This window comes from Anas platyrhynchos, chromosome 2 (assembly GCF_047663525.1).
Source record: "Anas platyrhynchos isolate ZD024472 breed Pekin duck chromosome 2, IASCAAS_PekinDuck_T2T, whole genome shotgun sequence".
NCBI classification, from domain to species: Eukaryota; Metazoa; Chordata; class Aves; order Anseriformes; family Anatidae; genus Anas; species Anas platyrhynchos.
The window spans coordinates 93,286,758-93,305,956 of record NC_092588.1 but is presented as its reverse complement, the minus strand read 5'-3'; the positions used below and the strand labels follow the sequence as shown (position 1 = coordinate 93,305,956).

Sequence of the window (19,199 nt, the reverse complement as noted above, 5' to 3'; positions counted from 1 at the left end):
ATTCATTTGCTAATTTTCTAGATATTTGTGATACAGAGAAGGAAGAATAAATTAAAAGACACAGGTAATGAAAAAAATAATAACATAGATCAAGATAATAGTGTCAGAGTTAGGCTGTAAGTGGCCATTTCTCTATTATTGTGTCAGTCTGTGACATCTTCTGTAATTATCCAAAGTACTGCTACATAACTCATAACTGTATGTCCTTTCTGTACAGTGGCAAAGATATTTGTCTCTAGTGGTAGAGATACCTAACTGTTGTTTGTCAAGAGTTGTTTGTCACCATGCCTCTGCTGTGTCTAATACATTTGTGTAATGTTGCTCTATAGTAGTTGCTGGAAAAAATTGTGATGCAATAGCTCATCACAGTAGTCCATCAATATAAAATTTTCTATCTTGTTAAACTAAGGAAATTAATTAAACTTTCAGTTAAAATATTTACAAGAGCTATTTCAAATAGATGCAATTACCTTAATACTGAAATATTACTGTTTTGACAGCAGTACGAAAGAACTGGAAAAGGATCCAAAGCACTTGATTCATCTGACTTGAAAAGCGAAAAGTAGCCAGCACACAGTGTACTGCACAGCAGTATCAAGGGACATATGTAGCTGGGTATATTTTGGCCTTGGAATGGCAAAATCTCTATTCTTGCAAAATAAGTCGTGGCATTTTTATTATCTACATGAAACTTGCAAGACAGCAAATGTGCTAAACAATATGAAAAAAATAGTGTGTTGACACTCATCCTGATGACACCAACACATCTGCAGACTGTGCTCACATTTACAGAAAGCAACCACTTCTCACTGCATAGGAATTAGAAGAGAAAGAGGAAAAAACAAACCAAAAACAAACAAACAAACAAACAAAAAGAAAACAAACAAAATGTTTTCTGCTTTGGTTTTCTTACACTACTCCCTCCCCCCCTTTTTTTTTCCCATGGTGCAAGTCCTGCTATAAGTAGAAACAGATTCAGCAATCATTTATTACTTGAGTAATTCCTCCATTACAAGAATCGATCAATAAGGAATTGTATGAATTCAGAAGGAATTGTATGCATTTAGATTTTGGAACGAATGTGAGCTAGATGAATTTTTTGGCAGTTGCAGAATTTTAATAGGCTTTTTTAGTAGGTTGAAAAAACTTGTCTGATTGCTGGAGAGCTCCCTCTAGTGGTGAATATTCCTGGGAGATCTTGGCAAGCATTCCTGTCCAGAGGCACGTAGTTGAAACTTTACTTACCCTATCTGTTACCGATAATACTGTGCAGAAAAAGGAAGAAGCCACGATAGCAGTTGCTAGAAATATTTTTCGCTTGTCTGTTCACCCTTCTCACATAGAAACTTATTAGGTGTGCATAGATGCAAATATAAATTGGTATTTTTTGGGGATATCTGTAAATGAGCCTGCATGAGAAAAAATTTTAGCACTCACCTGTGTAGTAGAAAAAAAATGTTCATTTGCTCTGACCAAATGCATGATATGAAGGATCTGAGCAATAGAAGGGTGTGTTTTTACTAAATCACTTTACAGTTCAGAACTCAGGTTGTCTCCCACACTGCAGGAGGAGTACAAATGGCTTGAAAAAAGAAGTTCAGAACATCCTTCCCCCAAGTCCCTACCTTCTGTTTCTCACCTGTGAAAAGATGCAGTTCTGCAGCATCAAGGACTGAAGCAGCAACCATAAATCCTGCAAACCGCTTTTGCAACGTGGTGGAGTCACTGGAACCAGCTCTTTATGTCTCCTAGGAGAGAGGCTGAGTCACACTTTTTGGTACCTCTGCACCAAGAGAGTGTGGAGGTTGCTTCTAAACATACAGCCGGTGCACTGATTTCCTGTGGTTGAAGTTAAAAGGCTGAAGATGGCTTGTCCAGGTCTCCTAAGCTAAAGTGAATCATACTGTTTCAGAATGAAAATTAAAATGAGGTAATTGCCATAAATGCAGTTATAAAGTAACAGTACCATGAATTAGGTAAAATAGTCAGAAAAGTAAGGTGGGTTACAAGTGAAAATAGTAAGGTTGGTTTTGTGTATACATGTCTTATGCATTCTGAAATAGACTGTTTAAATATAGTTGGACTCATAGAGTTGCAATGATCAACAGATAGCTTGCTTTATCAATAAAATAAAATATTTAGTCACATACCATCAGGAACAGGTAACAGAATACTTGAATCCAAGCAACGCAGATTCAGGCAATTTTTGAAAACTAGGGTTGGATTCAGATCCTATGGTGCTGAACATTATCAGGATTTGGACTTCTTACTTTGCTAATCTTTTTTAGAAGAGGTTGAGGTACTGTTGTATTATGTGCTTATGTGACTTTTTAATGAAAGTGTGTACAAACACTAATTAATTGAAATAACAAAAATGAGTAAGAGTAATATAAATTTCAGAACTTTAGTGATACATTTTTTACATACACATGCAAATTACCTTAAAAACAAGCTGTTTCAAATAACTGTTAAAAACAACTTCTGACTTTTCTTTGAAATTTTCTGAATCCATGCAGATACTTAGTTTACTTTCCAGTAAATTCTATAACCACTAATTCATTTGATGTTTACAGATGCCTTTTGACACCCACATATAAGGAATTTGATATTCATTTACCTTAATCCATAAATTTGCAGTTCTGAGATTCATAAAACAACATTTAGATGTCAATTTAGCTGTATTTTAATAATAATTTTAGGTATTTTACAATTCCTATAATCTAGAATGGAAATGATAAGAGAAGTGAAGATACAGATTTGATACATAGGCACTTCGAGCAAACAAGATTTCTTAAAGTCAAATTACGAATAAGGTTTCTGTACCTCTTTTAGAGCCTCTATCTTTCCATTGAGAAAACTCACTTGTCCTCACTCCAGGGCTGGGAGATTATTTTATTATAGACAAATCAAGAAAAATATATTATATTACTTTTTGTGTAAAATCCCAAGTAATATCATACAAACTCATGGCAGCAGAAGTAGACTCTTTATAATCTGCTTTAATTGAGTAACCATAGTGTCTGTGATGCCTCAATGAAAAAATAACTTTTGTCTCTTTTTAATATTTTATGATTCATAGCAGAAACATTCTTGTATTCATTGCTAGTGTTTAAACACAGTAACCGGACTATTTACTTCTAAAGAAGTAAATTCCTATGGAAATAAAATTTTCTGCATATGAGTATTTCTGCATGTCAATGTATCCTGTATGCTCTGGATTTTCCAGAACACATGCCCAGTGCTTAAGTGAGCATGGGCATATCAGTTGTCAGAATGTCAACAGATACGCAGCACTGTCTGTCTCCAGCACACTGCATGTCCACCTTTGCAGCAGATGCCTAAATCTTCCAGCCTATTCATTCTCACTGATGTCATGCCAGGCACTCAAAAAGAATTGAGGTTTTATGAAAATGGGAATGATTAGCCAACCACCATCTATAACCACAGACTTCACCCAGTTTAGATACCTGCTTGTTTTAAATGCATCGGCTGATTTTACACTAGTATACATAGCAGTCTACAGGCCAATCCTTTGGGAAGGAAAAGACTGCAAAGCCTAAGCTAAAGTAATGGGAATTTGGTGACAGTGGCCAGTTTTGTGTAATAAACCATTTTTTAATTCTCCACGTTAATTTTAATTAATTTTATTTTTCCATTTTTAAGTCTCAATAACATACCAAGCATCCTCCTACCAAGCAGATGTTCCTCCAGGTTCACCACTGGTGAAGCCATGCAGGCCCACGTGATGGAGCAGGGCAAGCAGAGCACGTCCCATGGCAGCACCCAGGGACATCCACAGCCAGACAAGTCTGTAGTCACAAAGCAGGTCTGAGGTCAAGCCAGTTAGCTGGTGCAGGTACACAACTGGAGTGCAAGCACAGCTGGGGGTGAGAGCTGGAGCTGAAATGCCTCTTCCAAGAGAAGGGGAGAAGAAAGCACTCACCGTGTTTCCTCACAGCTGTCTAACCCAAAATGACACAGCTACATCCCATCAGTGCCGGCCTCCAGTGCCAGCAGTCAGGCCCCTGTGGATTTAGTGGCAAATTTGGAGTCTTTGGTTCTTTGTCCGTAATTAAAACAAGCTAATTTATTTCCCAAATATATACTTTATCTCTTTCTCTCTCTCTCTCCCTTTTTTTTTTTTTTTTTTTTTTTTGTCCTTGAGTGTAAAAAGACATGCTTCTTTACATGTACAAGAATGGCAGTATTGCTTTGTCTTAAATGGTTTAAGTTCCTGGTATTGATAAAATTATGATCACTTGTATCCCAGTTGAGTCCCAGAGCTATGTGATAGAGGAGGAGTAAGAGCAGTAGAACCAGTTCACCCAAACTACTGATTAATTTTGAGATTGATCTGAATGACAACATCTAAAATTTCAACATAGATTTTTCCACCAACATATCACTTTTGCTCATCTCCCTGGTTTTACCATTTTAAGTGTAAGGAGCAACTTCATGACTTGAGTTGTAGACTTGGGCTGAAAATCACAAACCCAGCAAATCCTGCTGTGATGAGGCTGAGTGTCAGTCCTTACCTAAGCACAACTTCCCTTGATTGCAGTGAGTGTTGCTTAAGAATGAATTTCAGAAGTATGCCCAAAAATAGAAATGAAGAACATCTTGGCAATAGCTACAGTTCCCCTTATTTATTCAAGCAATCCTAGGGCATGGTGACATTTTCAGAACTAGCATCCAGTTATATGTATTTTTGGAAAAAAAATCAAGACATTCTTCAACAGAGGATAAGAATGTGTTATTCTCCCAGTCCAATTTGCCTGAAGTACATACAATGAAAGGAAACCACTTCTGGATCATCCATTTTATTTCTTCAAGCAAAGACTTCAGTCAATCAGATCTTGCTATTTGAGCAGGCTTTTATGGAAGCTGCAACATTCCTGGCATTTTGCAGCACTCCCTTCTTTTCTCTGGGATTCTAGGAATTTCACAAGGACCGTGCTCTCTGGGTTTCAGTGGTCAGACTAGAAGGGTGATATTTTCCCTCTTTGGTGCAATGTAATTGATATCTTGATGCTGCTTTGAGAGACAGATATGAAACAGGTATGTTGGCTCTGCCTACACTGTGTTTGAGGTTATTCTATCGATGTTCATGCTGCAGAGTGCTTCCAGACTATTATAGGAATGTCCACACATAAGGAAACGCTACAGGTATGTCAAAAAAAGATGACACATCTTTGGGTTTTGAAAGCATTTTTGGAGTATTTATGCAACCTCATGCATTTCAAGATGTGAGAGCATGCACAACAGAAGCTGCCTCCAAGGCACCATTTCTGGAAACATGAGATTTATGTGGTTTTGTGAACAAGTTCCTGGTCAGGCCCAAAAGCAAGTATTTTTCAAGAAAAAAGTGCTTTTGCTGTCCTTACTAGCATAAGCTATACCCACACAGAGGCTATCACAGTCAGCTCTAGAGAGCAATGCTGCATTGATTTGGTCCCTCATTCTTCAGAAACCACCCAAAACCTAAATTATCACAGAATCACAGAATCACAGAATTTCTAGGTTGGAAGAGACCTCAAGATCATCGAGTCCAACCTCTAACCTAACACTAACAGTCCCCACTAAACCATATCCCTAAGCTCTACATCTAAACGTCTTTTGAAGACTTCCAGGGATGGTGACTCCACCACCTCCCTGGGCAGCCCGTTCCAGTGCCTCACAACCCTTTCAGTAAAGAAATTCTTCCTAACATCTAACCTAAAACTCCCCTGGCGTAACTTTAGCCCATTCCCCCTCGTCCTGTCACCAGGCACATGGGAGAACAGGCCAACCCCCACCTCTCTACAGCCTCCTTTAATGTACTTATACAGAGCAATAAGGTCACCCCTGAGCCTCCTCTTCTCCAGGCTGAACAGACCCGGCTCCCTCAGCTGCTCATCATAAGACTTGTTCTCCAGACCCCTCATCAGCTTCGTCGCCCTTCTTTGGACCCGCTCAAGCACCTCGATGTCCTTCTTGTAGCGAGGGGCCCAAAACTGAACACAGTACTCGAGGTGCGGCCTCACCAGAGCCGAGTACAGGGGGACGATCACCTCCCTAGCCCTGCTGGTCACACTCTTTCTGATACAAGCCAGGATGCCGTTGGCCTTCTTGGCCACCTGAGCACACTGCTGCCTCATATTCAGCCGACTGTCCACCATCACTCCCAGGTCCTTCTCTGCCTGGCAGCTCTCCAACCATTCCTCTCCCAGCCTGTAGTTCTGCTTGGGGTTATTGCGCCCCAGGTGCAGAACCCGGCACTTGGCCTTGTTGAACTTCATGCAGTTGACCTCAGCCCATCGGTGCAGCCTATCCAGATCCTCCTGCAGAGCCTTCCTACCCTCGAGCAGATCGACACACGCACCTAGCTTGGTGTCATCTGCAAACTTACTGAGGGTGCACTCAGTTATGCCTCCCACTGTCCAGTTTTAGAGTATCTTGCAGATACTTAGAAATCTGGCACCTATCAGCCAGCTGGCCACCCGTGTGTGTGTTAAACAAAACACCCAGGCACACCGTGCTACTGCTGCAGGCTCTGCAGCAGCATCTTGCTAGGCAGTGCTTGGCATCCCAGGGTTTGGTAGTCAGTCAGCTGGCATTGCTGGAGGAAGATCTGCAGCCATGGGTGAAAGCCAGGGTGAAAGCCAGAATGAAAGCATAGGTATAGCTGCTGTGGTTGTGATTGTCTGCCACCAGCGTGGCTTTTTGCTTGTTATCATAGGCGCAAGGCAGACTCTGCATCCAGCAGTCGCCAAGCACTTAGACCTTCTGGAGCTGGTATGTGGAATGAGGTCCTCTCTTGTGTCTCATGGATGGTGTGGTCAGCACAGTAAATGAGGGGGAATGCCCCATCTGTGTGGTAGAAAATGTGAAGAAGCACACCACAGGTGAAGGTATGTGCTGGTGGTGCAGGCTGTGGCATGGTTCTGTTGCCATACATTGTCCCAGCAGCAGTGCTCTTGAGACCAGATTGGCCTAGATCTCCTGGCTGTGCATACTGGTGGGCGTTGCCAGAAGGATGCTGTGCTGGTTTCACTGGGTTACTCTCTCTCAATGCCTTGGACTGTAACAGAAACAGTGAACAGTGGGGAGTCAGGGCTTCTGGTAGTGCACAGTGTGATTACGTGATGCAGCTCAGACCACAGAACCTGTACCACAAAATATAGTTGCAGGAAGACTCCACACCTTCCCTGCCAAGACGTGTTCATTGCATGAAAATTCAAGAACAGAATTATCAGAAAAAAAATTCCTGAGCTGCAATTGTTTCCAGAACTCCGTGTAAACAAATACTTAATCCAAACAATATTTTTTCCATGAAGATGCACCCCCCATCAAAAGAGAATGTGGACTATATCACACAGAACTATGCAGTGGCTACGTAATCCTTGCTTGAATCCAGACTGTCTTTACTGAGTTCAAAACATGTCTGTAGTCTCTCTTTACCAGCATATGGATCTCAGCAGGTGTTTTGCCTGAAGAGTTGTACAACTGTGGGCATTCTGAGAGTAATTAAGTCAAAACTTGTCATATGGTTTCAGCATAAAACTGTTACTGATAGTTTAAATATCTTCTAGCTTTAATTAAGTTTAACTGCCATTGCTCAGTCTTATTTAATGTACCACCATTGTAGTTTAATTGCAGATTGACTTTCTTTCCATAACCACTAACTAGCAGTTGGTTTTAAGAGCCCTGTTTTTCTCCCACACTGATAAAAGTCCATTATACAATAAAATCTGGCTTAATTTCAAATAACTTCTGGTCACTGTATATTTTTATTTCATATGTCAGTAGTCATAAGTAGAGAGTTGATCCTACAACAAGGAAAAAAATCAGATATTAAATTAATATACCATAGTTTAATACTGTGTAATCTCTTTACTCTGAGGTGAATTTTGTCACCATGGCATTTGCAATTGGTAGCAGATTCATAATATACACTACCCCTCTCAGGAAATAAATCTAAAGCCTGGCATGAATATAATTACTTTTATCTTTATTTTGTGGCTAGAAAAAAATGAGCTTCCTGTCACTTTTATTAGTACACCCTATTCATTTAGGCAGTGCTGAGGGTGAGGGTGGAAACATTTACATGGTAATGTTCTTTAAAAACTTTTCCATTCTCTCCTATAAATGATTTTTTAAGATAGAAGGGAAAAAGTGCATTTTGTTCACAGACAGTAACAGAATTGTGGATTGCACAATGTGGCATTAAATCTATCTATGCACTGTAACCCTCCATAGACTATGCTGAGATACAAAATGAATTGGCTTGGGGCTGTGCTTGTACAGGTTTCTAGTTTGGAAACTAGTTCCGGTGGGGCTATGTCAGGAGTCTGCATGGTGTGTTAGGTAAGTAACCTTGGACCTTTCTGCCTATCTTCGTCTACTGACTCTTTGCCACTGTGTGTTGTTTCAGACAGTTGTTTTTTGTTTTGTTTTGTTTTGTTTTGTTTTGTTTTTAATTTGCATGTACTGTACTTCAAGCAGCAGCCTTGTGTCCCATGACTGAGTCTTCTCTGCAGCACAGTAAGACAAAACACAGGAAAACATAGACAATGTCAGGCAGGTTAGATCCTGTCAGATATAAGAAATATGTAGTTATCTCCATTCTGAAGTTGCCATAGGCCTGTTTGGTCCCTGGAAACATTCCAGCCACCCTAAGAGTTGCCCTAACTTGTACCATAATTGCTGTTTCCCATAGGATTTGTCAGCAGTATGCACAAGAAGTAGTGAAGAACATCTTTGCCACACCTCAGACTGCTTTCATGCTGGCTTACTCACTGAAAGGTACTTAGCAAATACTACCAGACTAGTCATTTCTTCATTAGTTAGGAAAACCTCTTGTGGTACAGTTTTTTTTCAGGAATGTGAAGAGAAGTGAAAGGGGAGAGACGGTGACAGCCATGATGTATTAATGAAATCTACTAAAACAAAAATCTCTAGTTCTTCTCCTGGGCCTGGAATGAACGTTCTTCCAGCAAATCACTTCTGTCCTATATTTAAGACATGTCTATTAGTGTGTAATTGCTTCAATTATTGCCTAGTTTAAGTAGCATTTACAAAGTGTTCCTAAATCTTTGCAGACACCCATACAAATAACTATAGTAATAACAGGTATTACAGAAATACAACCACATCCTCAATGTCCCTCACTGAGCAAGTAAAAGCTGGAAAAAAAAAAAAAAAATGATTTAATTGGGACACCCAGAATGTGATGCTTTTTCATAAGTATTCTGAGTCATTACCTCAGCTTGCAACGATTGCCCAACAGTCCTTCATTCTTTGCATCATTCCCTTTGCCATTTCCTAAAGTGACAACATTTCTAATTCTTCTGTTTATCTGCATGTAATCTGGCTAATGTGCCATTCTCAGACAAGTTTTATTATTGTGTGAGTACAAGAGGAAACAGGAAGGGAAGCAAGTTGGAGCAAACTTTGTGTTTGCTCATGACGAGATACGGTGTTGGCATGCTACTCCAGCCTGAGAATATAAATTACTGGGTACAGTTGCAGCACTTTTGAAAGAAGCCTGAAGGCTTCCCCTTCAGCTTCTATCTTTCCTCTTAACAAACAGTACATCACAAGTAAAATTTCTCCTCTCTCTCACTGAGCTGTTTTTTGGACACAATGCATATGTATTTAGACCTTAAGAGAGTTCTGTATAAACAGGTGTGGTTAGCATTGAATCACTGTGCACACTTCTGGGCAATAAAAGAGAGCATTTAAATAATTAGCATATAAGCACTAGGTGTGTTGAATGAAAATCATATTGAATCATCTACATAGTAAAGAAAAAAATTCTTCAGCTGTTTCATCCCTGAAAATAGGTACCTCATTAATGACTGATAAACTACTATGCCAAACAGGTAATACTGGTGAGATTGAAATGGAAAAAATGACAGTCATGGGACAGAGCAAAACATGCCATGGGAAAATGAACTGACCTGCTATGATGACTCACATTCAGCTAACCAATCTGAGTGTAGTCTAAGCTCTGTTAAAAGTGGAAGACGCAGATACTAGAAATAAATGTAGACATAGAGGTAGAGACAGAATATACAAAAACACAAGCCTGAAAGTAGACAGATGCATGTACATCTGGTGTTACTGGAGTTTCAGAAACGTGAAGGATTCTCCTGGTAAATAAGCTGTTGACACTGTGAAATTCGTTTGCTGTCCCAGAGTGACTCCAAGGACAATTTTATATCAGTTATGCCTAGTCATTGTCAAATGCCTAGCTAAGTAGCTTGTAGCTAACGCTGGCTGATCACAAAAGTGGCTATTGATAAACCTGTCATATGTGCACGAAGAATGGATGTTAATTAAACATTCATTTAGACATAATATTTGAAGCAGAAATATACTGTCCTGTATTTCTTGAAATATCTTATTTGTGCACGTCAACATCTCTGTATCTGGAAGTAAAGTAAACAGTTTTAAGCTGCCAGGCTTACTAGTTTGAAAGGAATGCTACATCACAGTTTATACCAATCAGCGTGAATGAAAGAAATGTTGCATACACAAATCAAATGAACATGTCTGATTTCACAGAGCAAAATATCACAGTTAAGAAACTTTTTTTTTTTTTTTTTTTTTTCCTCTAAAAGTGACTCATTACACACATTTCTGTTTGCCCACATGCCATTAAGAACTTCCAGGAACATCAGAGAGAATGCGAAGCAGACAAACCTGGGAATTCAAGAGGTGAGCACTAGGGATAATCTCCTGAGTTTTGCAGAGCATAATTTGCATGATGAATTCCTTACAGTAACATTTTACCTGCTGGTATTAATCAAGGTATGTCCAGATATGTCATGCCAAGATGAATCAGATATGTGACAACCAGCGGACTGGAATCTGCCCTAATTTATATGACTTCTTCAAAGGCATTGTTGGCTGAAGTGCAGTCCCCTAACGCAAGCTGGCTCATCCAGTGTCTCTCAAACTCTCTCCTTTAATGTCTGAGTCAGACTCTGTGATGTCCTGTGGATGTCCTACCACGATGAAAAGCAACTCTAGTCACACTTATCTGCTTTCATGAAAAAAAAAAAAAAAAAAAAGAAAAACAAAGATTTAGAAAAAGACTCGTACTATAAAAATGCTCTTGATCAAACCATCCTCCCCTTCACTTTTTCCATGCAATTCAAGCATGCTGCTAATGCTGTATTTTGTTGCCTGCCTGCACCACAAATGTCCATGTATGGCCAGTAGAACAATCAAATAGATTAAACCACATTTTTTGCATTTTACTTTTGAAGTCTATGCCAGTCTGAGCTTGAATATCCTTTGTCCTTCAAACATTGCAAAGCAAGAATTCTTAGGAGGAATCCTCTGGCAGTGTTGTTGGCAAATCCTGTTGCCATCCGTGGGTTTTTGTGGCTGCATAAACTTTGCAAAAGAGTTGTCTATACTGGCTTTCGTTACATTATGTAACAGAAACTTTGTTCTGATTCATTACTTTTGGAATGTGTAAGATAAAAACCTAATATTATGTTAAGTTTAACAGCAGGATACAATGATCTTTACTGCTTTCAGAAGTTGATTCCCTGTATTGTTATTAGTGGTGGCTCTTTGTAAGACCGGCAGTGCGGGCATTAATGAGATGTCTTGAACTGGGAAAAAGCACAAACCCGTCCCTGCATGGGCTATCGAACAGCCATGCTCTCAGGGTCTTCTTTGTTTGTTTGATCTTTGCCATTTTTTCAAGATCTCAGACTGTTGTGGAGTTGTTTCCACCAAATTGGGCCCACATTCCTGTTTTTCCTCTACTGCATTTGTGGGGAGCAGTTCATTCAACTCACATGCTAGATGGAGAAACCTTGATATTTACAGCTTTAAAATCAGGTTCTTTCTTTCCTCTTTGCATCCTTGCCACCATCCTTGGACGTTGAATTAGGCCTTGGCCCCTGCTGCTGTCTCTGAATACTGCCCCAGCAGTATGCCAGGCTCTACCCTCTGACTGTGAGCTCCTTTCTGTGTAACAGATTTCATCCACACAGTGCCAATGGCAATGTGCATGGGCAGGGACGCAGAGGACAGATCCATAGGAGCATGCTCAAAAGTGGGTCTGGTTTTAGATTTAACACCACACTTGTAAAACCCTGCAGCTTTACTGAGTAGGTGGAGCACAGCCTCGTGTTGCTTGTCTCAACATGTAGGTGACACAGCAACAGGGGAGGAGCTGTACTACACATTTGGCCGGTCGTGGCAGCTGGTGCAGTAGCAAAGGCAGATGCCCCCAGCTAGAGGACAGACGCTTCCTGCCTCACACATGAGCGACAGGCTTGTCTCCGTTGGAGGAACAACGGTGATTATGGTCTTCTCAAAATAGAAGGCTGCCTTGTGCAGTGAGGCACCTGACAATATTTGGAGTGTGACTTACTACAGGTTCTTCCCCACTTGAAGTGCTGAAAATATAATCCTTTGCTGTCTGTACAGAGGGCTAGTGTGCAGCTTAGTGGTGTGAACCTCCCACTCACCATAAAAAGAGACCTTACAACCACAGATCCGAATTTCAGCAGTGCTTTTTGGGTGAACTTCAAGTGAAGGTATTTCTGTCAAGATCTTATTTACCGTCTCACTTGCTCCACACAGCAAGATGTGATCTCTCTATGCTAGTGCATATGTTGCTGTGTAATGACTGACTGCCTAACTACCTACATCCATTCCAGATCTATTTCAAGCAATGTGAAGTGTTTTCTAATTGAATATTTTATAAGATGTTTCAGCATAAGAAATACTTCAAATAGAAAATACTATTAAAATAAATGCTAAGTGAAAGATGACTTATAAAGGATCTTCCTCAATTAAGCAGATGTAATTTCTTTCATATCTTCAATGTAATAAACCTCCTGGTCTTCAAATTAAACATGGTGTTTTCTAGTCTAACTTTGTACTTGTCATGTTGTAAACAGGAAAAGGCATTTTTTTTCCATTAAATATACAGGCAAAAACAGTATAAAATTTAATCACACATTGTAAAACACCAACAAAGGAAAATATTATTTTCTGCTTCTTTGAGGGCTACTTTGATGCAAAAATATTTGAATTAGATTTACCATGAATTCAGACAATTTTTTAAATAAAACATTAAATAAAATGTTTTAAATAAAGAAAGCAATATTTTACTAGGAATAAAACAAAGTTGTCACTTTAGGTACACCCTGTATTGCAATAATTAAAAGACTGAAAGTTACCCAGCTATCTTTCATCTATTGTCTTACTTCCCATTATTGACTTAATTTTTAATTGAAAAAAAGATTTAAGTGAAAACTTCCTGGCTTTCAGATCTTAAGGGGAAGCTTAATTGGCCAAATTTTGTAAGAGCAATTTGTAAAATCAAAAACTCATCTCTATTCTGGCATGAATTAAAAACACATATTTAATTTTAATTTGTTTCTTATTTTAAAATTGGAAGCAGTAAAACCACAGCACAATTAGGGGAATGATGTATAGGAAGAGCTTCTGTTTTGAGGTCATTAATACTTTATTCTTTTAACTTTTAATTAAAGATGTGATAACATAAGAATGTTATCCATCTCCTGTTGGGGTTTCTGAAATCCTATGACAATTCAAGGAAATATTCATAGCAAGAATAAGTGCAATGTAATGCAAAATTTAGCCCATTATCACAAAGAGCAGACATTCGATTTTTCACCTGCTTCTAAAGCAATACAACAGGTACCTTGTTTTACATTCCTAGGGATAAAAATTATTTTAAAACATGTAATTTACACATGCAAAATGGAATTAACAGTTTACTGGGTAACATCAATGCTAATCAAAGATAGAACAAATCTTTTTCTTCTTTCAACAAACTTTCAGAGGAAGGCTGTGGACATTTTTCAAAACACACACCATAAACACTGCACCGAATTGTTGGCTACAGAGTTTCATGCCAAAGTCCAAGTCAAATAATCATGCATGACTTTGGATTTTTCAGAAAATTATATGTAAGGTTGGACTCAGTAAACGGCTGTGCATATGTCCAGCATCAAATCACAATGATATTGCCTTTCCTTATGCATAACTGCCCCGCAAGGTAAGTATCTTTATAAACACAGATATACTGACTTGTATCAGTGTATCTATAGCAGTGCACATTTATGCTTTGCCTAGTATCAAGATAATTTCCTATACAAACATTTCATCTTTTTAAGTAGAAAGTGTGTATCTGGAGGCAGAGTGTGACTTTACCTTAGTATAAAGTATATAGGACTATGACAATATAAGTAAACAGAAAGCAGTTTTATTCAGTGCATTGCAAGCAGCATTTTACGCTTATATTGACATGTCTTGTGCTAATCCTGACCTTCAGCTTCTGTGAGATGTTCTAATAGCCTCTCAACTGTTTAGTAATGTATGTTGCTGCTGCCTTCTACAAGCTGTTTTGCATTGTAAATCTTCTAAAACCACAGTGATATGAATAATGTAAGCAGGAAAAAACAACCATGTTTTAAAAATCTTATAGGATTATAAATCTTTTGAGTGGAACATGATTCTACCACATTTTTTAATAGGATATATAGTTTAGCAATGATTTTGGTGCTTATTATGAGGACCTAATACCACATAACATGATGTGGGACAGTTAAAAACTATTTCTTCTTGTTAATGTGGTGTATTTGACTAACAAACACAGGTGTTATTTTATGTGATCGGTAATATGGCATATTTCTGAAGCCTGCTGAGACTTGAAGAAAACTCTAGGTAAGCTGCACTCTAATTGGCCTAGTAGCTAACATTTTGTAAGCACTTATTAAAAATACTGTATTAATGCTGGTTGAATTCCCTGCTTGATCCACTCTAGACCATCTACAATGCATCATGTAAAATTATTTACCTAGGTCAACAATTTCCAGGCCTTGCATAACTTCTCTATCTTTCATAACCAATCTAAGTTAATATTACTTCACCTCTATCTTCAACCTTCTCTGATGCCTGCTTTTGCTCCTGCTTGATATTTGTTTCATCCACTAGCTTATTTTCCTTGCCACCAGCTACGCATTTGATGCTCTTTTTATTCTATTTCATTATGCCAGAACTCTCTTTTCAAGTAAAAGACATACTTATTATCTTTATTTAGTTTGTGCTTGAAATACAACTTCGTTGGAATCACCATAGAATCATAGGATCATAGAATATCCTGAGTTGGAAGGGACCCTTAAGGATCATCAAGTCCAACTCTTGACACCGCACAGGTCTACCCAAAAGTTCAGACCATGTGACTAAGTGCACAGTCCAATCTCTTCTTAAATTCAGACAGGCTCGGTGCCATGATACAACACTGTTTAGCCTAAGTAAGAGCACTGACAGTACTGATTTAGACCTGTTTTCCCTGTTCTCCATTCTTTCACTTCTTCCTGACCTGTATCAGGCTTGGAATTTCAACTGAAGATGTGTTTTTCTTATTCAGTGCTGGAACAGCAGGAAGGTGGTATTTAGAACTTTCTTGTGAGCATGGCTCTGCAAGCACAACAACGAGCATGGTCTCTGGCTGACAGAGTTTGCTATCAGTTTATCTTCTGTTTCAGGTCTCTCCTCACCTTTGAGAAATATAAAACCCTAATAAATCAAAATTCAGGAAAAATGGGACTGATCCTCTACATTTTGACATAAAAGGTAAAGGAGTGTTGAATTTGAAGGAAGGGGTAAGAATGTTTCCATGTCCTGATTATGGAGAAATTTCATTGGCAGATCTTGAGTGTGGTGGAAAAATTATTAAGATTTGAGAGGTCTGACTGTTGGTAAATGTTAACATAGCAACAGGTGTCTTGGTAGTGAAACCAGTATTGCTACTAGCAATGCATACCATAAATACTTATTTGATCTAAACAAGAGATAGTTAGGATAAATATTATGGGTATCTGGGAGATTATTGCTAGGTGAATGAATAGTTTGGAAACTAAGGTAAATACCATTGAAATCCAATGTAATCTGTAAAGTATCTAAGTAACTGAAAAAGGTAAATAGAGATAAGTAAAGGGACCAATCAGATTAATAAAGGGGCTGTGATTATAGAAGATGGAATAGACATTTATCCAATGAATATGAAGATAACTGATGATTACGAGTATATTATGCAAATGTATGTTTCTAAATTGCATAAATGTTTGTTGTGTGAGCAAATCGAATGAAGTTAGATTTGGGCAGACATGCCCCTAACTTCTGGCACCAAATAAAAGCACTTTCATATAATCACTTTGTGGTTATGTGTCTTTGTGAATGCTAACATGACTAAGAAAATTATCCTCTCAAAAGGAACATTCCCTTTGACCAAAAGCTAGCAGTCTGTGTCTATCTACTAGTTCTGAGCTCAGACATGAGCGGGTGCACAGCACAGGTCCCAGCACAGTGTTAGCATTGTGGCAGTTAGTAAGGCACTTGAGGAGCCCATGCCTCCCAGGAGGCATCTGTCTACACCAAAATTAAATATATCAGTGACCTTGGTACTACTTAAATACAGCTAGCTTGTTTATGCTTCATTATTTCAAACATTTTAGGGGAAAGCCATTTTAAACTGGTTCCTTTAGACACTAGCATAAATCTGTTGAAGAAGGAAGTATGGTCTGTTGTTTAAAGCACAGGACTCAGAAGATGTAGATTATGCACCCTGCACTGCTAACTACTGACAATGTGGCTTCTTCACACTAAATTGGGAAATAGTACTTAACTGGGCAGAGGTAACAAGGAGACAAGTCATTAAAGCTTATAATGATTGTAATAATCAGAATAAGTGCATTAGGGGACGACTACGGACAAGAAATCCATGGGAAAGAAGCAAATTACCTGTCTGTTTGAAATTCTGGTAACTTAGAAACAAAGTGAAATTTCTGTGCTGTGTTGGTGGATGGTTTAGGAATGCAAAATATCAGTGGTTGAATGTACTAAGCAACATCATCTAAAGGTCATCGGGGCTCCAAAGTAAAACTATGATCTCATGGCTGCAGTTTTTGCCCTTCCCTGTTCACACCCTTTCTGTGTTTATGACTGTTATGCTGGGAAGTATTAATAGCCTATCTGTCATGTATAGGCAGCTGTCTCCCATATATAAGCAGCTGTGCATTGTGTAATGTGTGCATTGTGTAATGATGTGTAGGCTAACTATACCCCATAAGGTGTTGATGCTGGAAACAGGGAGGCAACAACCTGGCTAACTCTATCTTGAGGCTGATCAGGATCTGAGCTTGTGAGGGTGGAGGTGTTTCCTGGGACTGGAAAATGCTATCAGGGCAAGTCTGACTCAGGCTTAGAGACCGAATGCTTACAAGTGCAGAGACTGAATACTTATGGGGCAATAAAACCTGGGGAAAAAAAGCAGTGAGGAAGTCACATACCAAGATATGACTAAGGTGGGACAGCTTACTTGCTGTATTCATTGAATGATAAAATTCCTTAAAATTCCTCTTTTTTTTTTTTTTTTTAATGTAAAATCAAGTCAACTACTATGTGTTTTGGATTCAGCTATGAGAAATTGATTGAGGTGTTTACTCCGTGTGGGGCACCAACACAAATATATGAAAATATACCAGATATAACATATGTTGACATATATTTTTATTTTTTATTTATTTATTTTGTGAATGCAGTAAAGGTTTGCAGCAGAAGCAAGTTGGCAAGGCTGTAAATACCTGGCTCACCACTCAGGCCCGTGCAGGCAGCAGCAGGAAGATGACCTCATCTCCTCCCCCCCATGCCAGTGACCTGCAGCTCTGGACTGTGTACAGCAGCTGCTAATGCTGGAGAAGCTGACCAACCCAGTGGCAACAGCAGCAGCTAGGGCAGACTTCCCAGGCTCTACCCTCTTTCTCTGACATTCATCAGATAACAAAGAAGTCACCCTCCTTGGGTTTATGATATATGGAGTAATAATTCGTGTCAAGAAGATGGTTGATAAAGAAGGGGGAGATGTGGGAGTGTGGCCATGGGGGTCGACAAGCCCCATGTTTGGTGATAACATCAGATTCTTAGGGATGAGGCCATCAGGAATGTAAAGAGTTTAGAGGAAGCAAAGAAAGGTGATTAAGGTCATGCCTTGCCGTCTTGGGTTGCTTGTTCTCCCGCCGTTAAGGCACGGAAGTTTCTGGGGGGTTTGCTGGTTGAAACTGTCAAAATTTGTTTTTTAATGTTATATGATAATCATATTATTAGTGTGGTTTCAAGGGTTAACGAAATGCGGGAAAAGACGGCCTCGCATGGGTTTGTGTTGATCACGTTTTGTTGCTTTCGGGAACTTTGTGGAGGGCAGACCATGTGCAGAAGAAGAGAGAGGCCGTCGAAGCCGCCCCTGCGGTCTGGACGAGATCCAGAAACAAACGGTTGCTAGTGGTGATGGAGGGGAACCATAAGCCTTCATCCCTACGACCCCAATGAGCACTACCAAGAGACACTGTGCAGGCTCCAAAAGGAGGAGTTTGTGAAAATAATTATAATACAAAGTGGGGATAGGTCATACATATGTATAGGCATACTGGGGTTTCTTATGAATATGTGAAAGCAATGTTCTATATATATTTAGAAAGTTCGACGGTTGGGTGTGCGTGTCAGTAGAGCATAGACTCCCCACGCACCCAGCACTGTTTACTTGCCTTTTATAAATATCACTAAATTCAGATTGAGTTGTATCGGGTTCACCTCCAAATAGGAAACAATCACTGATTTTATAGCAGAACTTGTGATCAGTTTGTAGCAAAATGTGAGATGCAGAGCAAACCCTTTAACCCCATTTTAAAAATACTTTTACCACTCCCTTTTTTGGTATCATTACTCATGGCTTAAGCAGTAAGAAAATAGCAGGCTCACAACTTTAGCTGTCTGAAACAAGAAATGTGGAACAAGAAAAAAGATCAAACATTCCTTTTCAACCGTCATTCGAGGAAGCCTCACGGTCTGCCTGCCTTGCGTATTTGAGCCACACAGGGCTGATTCAGCAGAAAGTGAGCACAATGTGCATGACATACCCTCAGCCACGGAAACACATGAAAATGCCCTTCAGCACAAGATTTCATGGAATGTTGATGGCTTGAGGTGGGAATGGGCCTCTGGAGGCCACCATGTCCAAGCTCTCTGCTCAAGCAGGGACACCTGGAGCTGCTTGCCCAGGACCATGTCCAAAAGGCTTTTGAAGATCTTCAAGGAGGCTCCACAATCTCTCTGGGCAGCCTGTGACAAAGCTCTGCCACCTGCACAGTGAAAAAGTGTTC

The 19,199-nt window shown here is 39.4% G+C and overlaps 1 protein-coding gene across 2 annotated transcripts in view; it reads right to left on the bottom strand.

Annotated features, from left to right (window-relative positions):
* CLASP2 (cytoplasmic linker associated protein 2) overlaps window positions 1-19,199 on the bottom strand; it is a 170,537-nt gene that overhangs the window by 150,399 nt on the left and 939 nt on the right. Inside the window, exons 2-3 of one of the 2 annotated variants that reach the window (XM_072033162.1) lie at window positions 10,777-11,026; window positions 1,640-1,888 (exon numbers count right to left, since the gene is read on the bottom strand). In XM_072033162.1, the coding sequence (XP_071889263.1) occupies window positions 1,640-1,666 (27 nt within the window). In that variant the 5' untranslated portion in view covers window positions 1,667-1,888; window positions 10,777-11,026. The remainder of the gene's footprint in view (window positions 1-1,639; window positions 1,889-10,776; window positions 11,027-19,199) is intronic. The other variant, XM_072033163.1, reaches the window with a different exon arrangement.